This window comes from Piliocolobus tephrosceles, unplaced genomic scaffold, assembly GCF_002776525.5.
Source record: "Piliocolobus tephrosceles isolate RC106 unplaced genomic scaffold, ASM277652v3 unscaffolded_43462, whole genome shotgun sequence".
Taxonomy (NCBI): domain Eukaryota; kingdom Metazoa; phylum Chordata; class Mammalia; order Primates; family Cercopithecidae; genus Piliocolobus; species Piliocolobus tephrosceles.
The window spans coordinates 11,040-22,441 of record NW_022328157.1 but is presented as its reverse complement, the minus strand read 5'-3'; the positions used below and the strand labels follow the sequence as shown (position 1 = coordinate 22,441).

At 52.7% G+C, this 11,402-nt stretch overlaps 1 protein-coding gene across 4 annotated transcripts in view; it reads left to right on the top strand.

The window, feature by feature from the left end:
• Nucleotides 1-182: 182 nt before the first annotated feature.
• Nucleotides 183-11,402, top strand: part of LOC111523730 (PI-PLC X domain-containing protein 1) — a 19,706-nt gene continuing 8,486 nt past the window's right edge. For 3 of the 4 annotated variants that reach the window (XR_003309020.2, XM_026453341.2, XM_026453340.1), the window contains exons 1-6: nt 183-244; nt 2,763-2,910; nt 5,847-5,983; nt 7,944-8,072; nt 8,612-8,767; nt 9,966-10,149. Coding sequence is in view for 3 of the 4 variants with exons in the window: in XM_026453341.2 (XP_026309126.1) it covers nt 218-244; nt 2,763-2,910; nt 5,847-5,983; nt 7,944-8,072; nt 8,612-8,767; nt 9,966-10,149 (781 nt within the window). In the remaining variant the exon portion in view is untranslated. Of the gene's footprint in view, nt 245-1,894; nt 2,177-2,762; nt 2,911-5,846; nt 5,984-7,943; nt 8,073-8,611; nt 8,768-9,965; nt 10,150-11,402 lie in introns of those variants that run through there. The other variant, XM_026453342.1, reaches the window with a different exon arrangement.

The following is an 11,402-nucleotide window of genomic DNA, read 5'->3' as shown; positions in this document are numbered from 1 at the left end:
TATCTCTCTATCTCTTTATCATCTCTATCTCTCTATATCTATATCTATCTGTCTATATCTATCTATCTCTGTATATCTGTCTATCTGTCTATATTTTTGAGACAGAGTTTCACTCTTCTTGCCCAGGCTGCAGTGCAGGGGTGCATTCTCAGCTCACTGCAACCTCCATCTCCCGGGTTCAAGTGATTCTCCTGCCTCAGCCTCCTGAGTAGCTGGGATGACAGGCGTCCGCCACCAGACCCAGGTAACTTTTGTATTTTTACTAGACATGGAGTTTCATCCCATTGGTCAGGCTGGTCTCGAACTCCCGACCTCAGGTGATCCTTCCGCCTCGGCCTCCCAAAGTTCTGGGATGACAGGCATGAGCCACCGCGCCCTGCCTTCCTGGTGATATTTTATAGGAGATCCATTCGTAGTAAGAAGATGCTTTTCCTTCTGAATGGCAGCATGAGCATGAATAATCAGGAAAGTGTCCTAGGAATCCGCATACATGTTAGCTACATTTCCCTGGCGTAATTTAAGTGCTTTTATAAGAGCTGTCAGCTAATTGAGCTCTTGTGTGTCCGGAGAGTGACTTGGCTTATCTTGCTTTACTGGCTGTTTGCTGGCTAAGAGCTGTCCCTAGAGGGCAGTCGTCCTGGCACATTGTGTGCAGTGGAAACAGTTATTTCCTAGGCTTAACTTGGAGGCTTTTCATGACAGTAGAGCTGTCATGACAGTGGTTTGGAAACATATGTAAATAGGTCCTCCTAACTACAACTAAGATTGAGAAAAAGATTGGATTAGAGTTTTTCCTGAGATGCCCCTTATAGGAAGTGAGGAGGCCTGGACGAGGGAGGAGAAAGGAGAGAGGACGGCTCTACTGTTTAGAAGGTGGTCTGCTTTCCTTTCTTCCATTTCTGGAATCGCCCGCGGCCGTGTGCTGTGATGGCATTTTGAGCCACTGGAGCAGGGGATTTGTATCCACTGATCTCCAACTCTGGGAGCAGTTCTGTCTCCACTGCTTTTCGCCACAGGCTGGACGGGAGCGAGGGGACTCTGTCTTGCTGCCCGGCCATTCCTTTTTAAAATGTCCAGGCCTGCCACACTTTTAGCAACTACCGGATGCACCTGGGGAGATCCTGGAGTTTGCAAGCCTGCCAAGCTGCTACTAGAGGCTTTGTCTTCTCCTGAGGTTTCTCTTTTTGGGCCTCCTCCTGGTGCCTATTATTATTATTGTTATTTTTTTTTTTTTGAGATGGAGTCTTGCTCTGTCAGTAGGCTGGAGGGCAGTGGCATGATCTCGGCTCACTGCCACCTCCATGTCCCGGGTTTAAGCGATTCTCCTGCCTCTGCCTCCTGAATAGCTGGGATGACAGGCGTGTGCCACCACGCCTGGCTAATTTTTGTATTTTTACTAGAGATGGGGTTTCACCATGTCGGTGAGGCTGGTCTCAAACTCGTAACCTCGTGATCCGCCCTCCTCGGCCTCCCAAAGTGCTACCCGACCACGAAGAGGATTTCTGTTCCCACTAGGGGGCGCTGTTGCCTTAGAAATACCATGCACCGGCCGGGCGCGGTGGCTCACCTCTGTCATCCCAGCACTTTGGGAGGCCCAGGAGGGCGAATCACCTGAGGTGGGGAGTTTAAGACCAGCCTGACCAACATGGAGAAACCCCGTCTCTACTAAAAATACAAAAATTAGCCAGGCGCGGTGGCAGGTGCCTGTCATCCCAGCTGCTTGAGAGTCTGAGGCAGGAGAATCGCTTGAACCCAGGAGGCGGACGTTGCAGTGAGCTGAGATCACACCACTGCACTCCAGCCTGGGCAAAAAGAGCGAAACTCCGTCTCAAAAAAAAAAAAACAACAAAAAAAAGGAAATACCATGCATCTGCTAGAGAATTAGTATCAAGTAACTTTATTTAGGGGAAAAGGAGGGAACCCTATTCCTGGAAGACTGAGCTGTATCCCTGGGAGAACTCTATTCCTGGAAGACTGCAACAGCGTTTTCCTGAGCTGTATCCCTGGTCGACAGTATTTCCTGATGTGGCCTAACAGGATTACTTCCCTAGGCTGTAAAAATTCCCGTGCATTCGACAGAGAGTGAGAGACCGCGGATAGAGAAGGAAGGAAAGAAGGAAAGCTTTGCGGTAGGATAGCTGGAAGACAACCCTGAGATTAAAGGACAGATCTGAGGGTGAGATTCGTCCCATCCTCACCGCTCTGATGAATGAATTCCCGGCCAATGCACCAAAATGCTACGGCTCCGCTGACTGGAGGGACACCGGGGTCCTTGTTCTCGCGCCAGTTTAGATAAAACGGCATGAACACACGTGGAGTGGTTTTAAGGAGCGGAGAGTTTATTAGGCCACAAGGAAGGAAGGGAGAAGGCCAGGCGCAGTGGCTCACGCCTGTCATCCCAGCACTTTGGGAGGCCGAGGCAGGTGGATCACGAGGTGCCTCAGCCTCCCAAGTAGCTGGGATGACAGGTGCCCGCCACTACGCCTGGATAATTTTTGTATTTTTAGTAGAGAGGGGGTTTCACCATGTTGACCAGGATGGTCTTGAACTCCTGAGCTCGTGATCCGCCTGCCTCGGCCTCCCAGAGTGCTGGGATGACAGGCGTGAGCCACCGCGCCCGGCCCCTCTCTCCCCTTTCTCAGGAAGTCTGATCTCCACCACACACTCTCCACCACCTCAGCCCCTCCCAGGGAAAGCCATGACCCCTGTGTCAGCAGCACAAGTTTAACCATAAAAAACCTCTTTTTCCTATTCTCCTTCAGGTTGGCCAGGGTTCACCTCCGATGGGTGGGCAGGTGAGCACTTCCAGCAGCTTCTCCAACCTGCGCTGCAGAAATGCCAACGAGGACTGGATGTCGACACTGTGTCCCCGGCTGTGGGATGTGCCCCTCCACCACCTCTCCATCCCAGGTGAGGGCGGGGTGGGGTGGGGCGGGGGCTGTTGCCTCTGCGTTCCCCAGTGGAGATGCTGACTGTAGGAGCAATCCTGGATGTAGGGAAATCCCACAGATCACACCGACGTGGACACACACATATGTACATAGGCATGGATATGTGCAAACATGGACACACACAGGCATGCACACATGTACACACGTATGCAAGGCATATATGCACACACGTGCACATATGCACACATACATATGCACACATACACATTTTCACACATGCACACATACACACACGTGCATACTGTGTTGGTCTGTTCTCACCCTGCGAATAAAGACATGTCTGAGACTGGGTAATTTATAAAAGAAAGAGGTTTAATGGACTCACCGTTTCACCTGGCTGGGGAGGGCTCACAGTCATGGCAGAAGGTAGATGAGGAGCAAAGTCACATGTTACATGGTGGCAGACAAGAGAGCGTGTGCCGGGGAGATCCCCTTTCTGAAACCATCATATCTCAGGAGACTTACTGTCACCAGAACAGCATGAGAAAAACCCTCCTCAAGATTCAGTGACGTCCCACCAGATCCCTCCCATGACACCTAGGAATTGTGGGAGCTACAATTGAAGGTGAGATTTGGGTGTGGACACCACCAAACCATATCACATACACAGATGCACATGGACACATAGGCACACATGCATGCACACACACACATGCGTGCAGAGACATACATGCATGCACACATGCACATACACACGCACATGGAAACATACACATGCATGTACACACAAATACACATGCACTCAGGCACGTACACTTACATTCATGCATATGCATGCGCACATGCACACATACATGCATGCACACATACACATGCACACACATGCATGCACATACACATGCATGCACACATGTACATGCCCACACACATGCACTCAGGCACGTACACTTACATTCATGCACACACATGCATGCACACGCGTACACATGCATGCACACACACATGCATGAACACATGCACATACCCACACACATACACATGGAAACATACACATGCCGGCACACACAAATACACGTATACGCACATGCACTCAGGCACGTACACTTACATTCATGCACACGCATGCACACATACATGCACACACACCCACACATGCACGTGGAAACACACAGATGCATGCACACACACATAAATGCACACATGCATACACCTATAAACACATACATGCACACATGCATATGCCCACACACATGCACATGGAAACACAGAGATGCATGCACACACATACACACATGCCCACACCAATAAACACATACATGCACACACACGCATGCACACATGCACATACCCACACATGCACATGGAAGCACACATACACATGGAGGCCCATGCAGGCACATGTATACATGCACATAAGCACACACATATGCACACATGTATACATGGACAGAGGCTCACACATACTCATGCACACATGTATACATGGATGTAGGGTCACATAAACACATATGGATGCAGATGTGCAGATGTGTCCACACATACTTATGCACATCTATGAATGCACACATGCACAGATGCACCTACACTTGTACAGACGTGTATATCCATATGTAACTGCACATATGCACACACAGGTATCCATACACATAATTCATATACATCCATAAACATGTACATACGTGGACATAGACACATATGCATGCACGTATGTATAGACGCTTGCCCCTGTGCACACGCACAGGTACATGTGCATGTACATGTATATACCTACACGTGGACACATGTAGATACAGGCACATACACATGCACGATGTATACGCATTTATACTTATGCATACACATATATACACATGCACACATGCACATATGCACAGATGTGTGTACACCTGTAGATACGTGTATATATGTGTATATGAGTATATATACATGTATATCTGTGTATATGTATATACAGCTATGTGTATATATGTGTATATATACGTGTATGTGTATATGCACGTATATATGTGTGTATATGCGTGTATGTGTGTATGTATGTATATACGTGTATATGTGTATGTATACATGTATATGTGTATATGCGTATATATGTGTGTATGTGTATATGTATGTATACTTGTATGTGCGTATACATATGTGTATGCATACGTGTATATGTGTGTATGTGCATATATACATGTATGTGTGTATATGCGTGTATATGTGTATATATACATGTATATGTGTATATACATATATACATATATTTTCAGAGTTCTATATATAGATATATATCTGTATATACACATATTTATGTTATTGATATTTAAATGTTATATTCATAAATATTTTTGCATATACTTAAATATATGTATCTTAAGAAACAACAGCTACATGTCATAGGCAGAAAATGGAAACGTCAGCCATCAGTCAGACTCCACAAAGGTCTGTGTTTCTTGCGGCTCCCATGACAAGTGACCACACATTAGGAGGTGGCAAACAACAGAAATTTACTTTCTCCCAGTTCTAGCTACAGAAATCTGAAATCAGGATATGGACAGGACCACACTTCCTCCTGAGGCTCTAGGGGAGGCTCCTTCCTCCCTCTCTCAGCTCCTGGGGGCTCCAGGCATCCCCTGGGCTTGTGGCTGCATCACTCCAGTCTCTGCCTCTGTCGCCACGTGGCCTCCTCCTCTGTGTCTGCGTCTCCTCCTCTGTCTCTTAGATGGACACCTGTCACTGGATTTGGGGCCTGCCCTACTCCGGGATGATCTCATTTCAACCTCATGATATCTGCAGAGACCCGGTTTCCACACAGGTCCCGTTCCCAGGTTCCAGGGGACATGAGTTTTGGGGGACGACATCCACCCCTCCTGCCATGCCTGGGCCTGTGCTGTAGGCGGGTGGCCGAGCGACTCACAGCAGGTGGCAGGGACGGGCCCGATGGTGACATGTCCACGTGTACTTTGCTCTCAGGGAGCCACGACACCATGACCTACTGCCTGAACAAGAAGTCCCCCATTTCGCACGAGGAGTCCAGGCTGCTGCAGCTGCTGAACAAGGCCTTCCCCTGCATCACACGCCCCATAGTGCTGAAATGGTCCATCACCCAGGTATGGTCCGCGCCCCATGGTGCTGACATGGTCTGTCACCCAGGTAGGGTCCGTGTCCCCTGGTGCTGACGTGGCCCGTCACCCAGGTAGGGTCTGTGCCCTGCGGTGCTGACGTGGTCCGTCACCCAGGTGGGTTTGCGCCCCGTGGTGCTGACATGGCCCATCACCCAGGTAGGGTCTGAGTGGTGCCCTGTGGGCTCAGGAGGCAGATGGTGACTGTGGCTTTCCAGCAAAATGCAGCCCCTATCCCAGCCAGGGAGACAGGATGAAAACCAAAACCTGTTGCCCACCTGGAGCCCCCTTTCCAAAGGCAGAAGAGTTCCCCTGAACACTGTTTTTATTTGCTTATTTTATTTTTTAGTTTTTGAGACAGAGTCTCACTCTGTAACCAGGCTGCAGTGCAGTGGCGCGATCTCGGCTCACTGCAAGCTCCACCTCCTGGGTTCAAGCAATTCTCCTGCCTCAGCCTCCTGCGTAGCTGGGACTACAGGCTTCCGCCACCACGCCCGGCTAATGTTTTGTATTTTTAGTAGAGACAGGGTTTCACCGTGTTAGCCAGGATGGTCTCAATCTCCTGACCTCGTGATCCGCCCGTCCCGGCCTCCCAAAGTGCTGGGATGACAGGCGTGAGCCACCGCGCCCGGCCCAGTGTTTTTATTAAATGATGTAAAGCTAATGCCATGAGCATAGCAGGTGGCCGCCTAGAGCCGCAGATGGAGAGGGTCTTGCCCTATTCTATCCCAGCAGAGACAACCCCTTTCATCTGTGCACTCAAGACAAACAAGGACTCATTTCTTGTGTCTTTAGGATGGGAGGTGGCTCTGCAGTTTGCAGTCAGGTGACTGCTCATTCCTGGGAAACAGGGAGACAGGACACTTTCTCCCTAATAATCACATTCATTCATTCCTTTAGAGACAGAGTCTCGCTCTCTCACCCAGGCTGGAGTGCAGTGGTGCGATCTCAGCTCACGGCAGCCTTGACCTCCTGGGATCAATGGATCCTCCTTCCTCAGCCTCCCGGGCAGCTGGGATTACAGGTGTACACCACCACACCAGGCTGATTTTTAAAAACTTTTAGTAGAGACCGGGCATGGTGGCTCAGGCCTGTCATCCCAGCACTTTGGGAGGCCGAGGCGGGCGGATCACGAGGTCAGGAGATGGAGACCATCCTGGCTAACACGCTGAAACCCCGTCTCTACTAAAAATACAAACATTAGCCGGGCGTGGTGGCGGGTGCCTGTAGTCCCAGCTACTCGGGAGGCTGAGGCAGGAGAATCAATTGAACCCGGGAGGCGGAGCTTGCAGTGAGTTGAGATCATGCCGCTGCACTCCAGCCTGGGCGACAGAGCGAGACTCCATCTCAAAAAAAATGAAAAAACAATTTTGCATTTCCTAGTGCTGCTGTGTGTGGAGGGAGGGGAAGTGCTGGTTCCTTTTCCTGCATTTCTCTCTGTCCTCGGTTTTTCCTGGAACAGTTTCCCACCCACCTCACCCCCCAAGCCCCTTGCTGTCTCCATCCCAGCCACCCCCGCCCCGCGCTGTCTCGGCACCTCCTGGTGTCCCCCACGCTAGTGATGCTTCCTAGAGACTGTCCTGGGCACTGAGGACCGACCGTAGCAGATTCTGCCCCAACTGCAGCCCCTTCCGGTGACAGCCAGAAAGAGGGTGACTGGGGATCTGCAGGGACGTGAGTGAGACCCGTGTCAGGGCGGGGGCAGGTGCATTTCCCCAGGACAGAGTCTCACAGGCTCTGTTGAAAGAGGCCAGGTCCCCGGAGATCAGCTTTTCCAAATGCAGGTCCCCGTGGCTGCAGAGCTCCCAGCACCAACAAACAGCTGTTGTTTCAACATCCACGTCCCCCTGGACAGCAGGACGTGTGGGTGGACAACCTCGCAGCCCGTTCCTGAGCCCCCAGACGCGGCGCTCAGCCAGGCCGACACGACGGCAGCCTCTATCCACAGGCACTGGACGTCACGGAGCAGCTGGACGCCGGGGTGCGGTACCTGGACCTGCGGATCGCTCACATGCTGGAAGGCTCGGAGAAGAACCTGCACTTCGTCCACATGGTGTACACAACGGCCCTGGTGGAGGTGCGGCCGGGCTGAGGGGGACGCAACGGGGAGAGCCGGAGGTGGCCAAGCTCCCGTGGGGACGAAACGGCCACATGCAGATCTGGGCAGGAGATGCTTGGCCTTTAATGGGATGGGGACGTCACCTGCAGACCCAGACAGGAGACGCTGACCCCTGGGAATCTGTGACGGGGATTTCTCTGTTGCTTTTTTTTTTTTTTTTTGAGATGGAGTCTTGCTCTGTTGCCCAGGCTGGAGTGCAGTGGCCACGATCTCGGCTCACTGCAACCTCCGCCTCCCGGGTTCAAGCGATTCTCCTGCCTCAGCCTCCCGAGGAGCTGGGATGACAGGCATGTGCCACTGTGCCCGGCTAATTTTTGTATTTTTAGTAGAGACAGGGTTTCACTATGTTGGCCAGGCTGGTCTCGAACTCCTGACCTCAGGTGATCCGCCCGTCTCCGCCTCCCAAAGTACCGTGATGACACGTGTCAGCCACCGCGCCCGGCATTCCCTGTGTTGTTGGAGTCATGCAGGACTCAGCCTTGCCCCGCCCTCCCCAGGACACGCTCACGGAAATCTCGGAGTGGCTAGAGCGGCACCCACGTGAGGTGGTCATCCTGGCCTGCAGGAACTTCGAGGGGCTGACCGAGGACCTGCACGAGTACCTGGTCGCCTGCATAAAGAATATTTTCGGGGACATGCTGTGTCCTCGTGGGGTAAGGAGGGGGAAGGCCGTCCCCACGTCTCTCTTGGGGCAGGGGGATCGTGACCCTCAGACTCCGTCTGCCGCGCCCCGGGTGTGGGTGCCGCGATGATCCCTGTAGCAGGCGAAGCCGTTGAACAGGGCTCCCTGCTCTCCCGCAGTGCGGGGGGGACCCTGGTGAGAACTTCCCGTGACGGGTTTAGAAATGTGTGCAGCGCCAGCCAGGCACGGTGGCTCACGCCTGTCATCCCAGCACTTTGGGAGGCCGAGACGGGTGGATCACAAGGTCAGGAGATCGAAACCAGCCTGGCCAATACGGTGAAACCCCGTCTCTACTAAAAATACAAAAATTAGCTGGGCGTGGTGGCGGGTGCCTGCTACTCAGGAGGCTGAGGCGGGAGAATAGCTTGAACCCGGGGGGCGGAGGTTGTGGTGAGCCGAGATCGCGCCATTGCACTCCAGCCTGGGTGACAGAGGGAGACTGTCTCGAAAAAAAATATATATATATATATGTATATGTGCGTGTGTGTGTGTATATATATACACACAGACATACACACACACACACACACACAGCATCTTGCTGGCTCCATGGAGCCCCCACCCCCGGTCAGGGTCCTTGTTGTTTCCCCAGGGCTGCCGGCACACGGGAGCCCAGGTAGCAGCCTCAGAACGGCAGAGACACATGCCTGCCCCGCTGTGCACCTGGGGCCCCCTGTGTGCACGTCTGTTCCTGGCTACAAATGTTCCTTTTTAAACATTTTTAAAATAAAAAATTTTTTTGATACTGAGTCTCGCTCTGTCTCCCAGGCTGGAGCGTTGTGGTGCGATGTCAGCTCACTGCAGCCTCCACCTCTCGGGTTCAAGCGATTCTCCTGCCTCAGCCTCCTGAGTCGTTGGGATGACAGGTGCCCACCACCACGCCTCGCTAGTTTTTGTATTTTTAGTAGAGACGGAGTTCCACCATATCAGCCAGGCTGGTCTCAAACTCCTGACTTCAGCTGATCCACCCGCCTCGGCCTCCCAAAGTGCTGGGATTACAGGCGTGAGCCGCCTCTCCCGGCCAGAATTTCATTTTCGGTTTATACTCACATGTTGGGCTGTCCTCCCTCTCCGGTGTCCCCACTTCCCGGCCTTCCTCTCTCCTGGGTGCCCCCCGTGTCCCTGGCTCTCCTCTCTCCCCTGCGCCCCTTAACTCTGGTGCCTTGCAGGAGTTGCCGACGCTGCGGCAGCTGTGGTCCCGGGGCCAGCAGGTCATCGTCTCCTATGAGGACGAGAGCTCCCTGGGCCGGCACTGCGAGCTGTGGCCAGGAATCCCCTACTGGTGGGGAAACACGGTGAAGACCGAGGCCCTCCTCCGATACCTGGAGACCATGAAGAGCTGTGGCCGCCCAGGTACCAGGGCGCGCCTGGTGGGGGTGGATTCCACACGGCCTCCTGGACGCCCTGCTGGAGGCCGGCTCCACGTAGACTTGCCTTCACTTTGTTTTTTATTTTTTATTTTTTATTTTATTTTTTTTGAGACGGAGTCTCGCTCTGTCGCGCAGGCTGGAGTGCAGTGGCCGGATCTCAGCTCACGCTGGAGATCTCACGCCTCCCGGGTTTACGCCATTCTCCTGCCTCAGCCTCCCGTGTAGCTGGGACTACAGGTGCCCACCACCACACCCGGCTAGTTTTTTGTATTTTTAGTAGAGACGGGGTTTCACCACGTTCGCCAGGATGGTCTCGATCTCCTGACCTCGTGATCCGCCCATCTCGGCCTCCCAAAGTGCTGGGATTATAGGCTTGAGCCACCGCGCCCGGCCATTCACTTTGACGTGAAAACCATTTAAAAGGAATCCAGGAGCTGGGCGTGGTTAAGCCTGCACCTGTAATCCCCGCACTTTGGGAGGCCGAGGCGGGCACTGTTTCGTGTGTGGCGTGAAGAGATCACCGAACAGGCTTGGTGTTGATTTCACCTGGGTGGAGGCGGCTGAGTCCGAAAAAGGAGTCAGCGAAGGGTGCTGGGATTACCACTCGTTCTCAGAGGTTTTGGGACAGGCAGTAGATCTCACAAAGGACTTTCTCAAAGGTGGAGAGAATTACGAAGAACATTCTTAGGGGTGGGGGAGATTATAAAGAACACAGATCAGTTAGGGTGGGGCAGGAACAAATCACAGTGGTGGAATGTCATCCGTTAAGGCGATTTTCACTTCTATTGTGGATCTTCAGTTGTTTCAGGCCATCGGGATGGATACGTGCAGGTCACAGGGGATACGATGGCTAAGCTTGGGCTCAGAGGCCTGACAGGCAGATCAGCTGAGGTCGGGAGTTCGAGACCAGCCTGACCAATGTGATAAAACCCCATGTCTACTTAAAAAGCACCCAGGGCCGGCCGGGCGTGGTGGCTCAAGCCTGTCATCCCAGCACTTTGGGAGGCTGAGGCGGGCGGATCACAAGATCAGGAGATCGAGACCATCCTGGCTAACACAGTGAAACCCCGTCTCTACTAAAAATACAAAAAATTAGCCGGGCGAGGTGGCGGGCACCTGTAGTCCCAGCTACTCGGGAGGCTGAGGCAGGAGAATGGTGTGAACCCGGAAGGCGGAGCTTGCAGTGAGCCGAGATCACACCACTGCACTCCAGCCTGGGCGACAGAGCGAGACTCC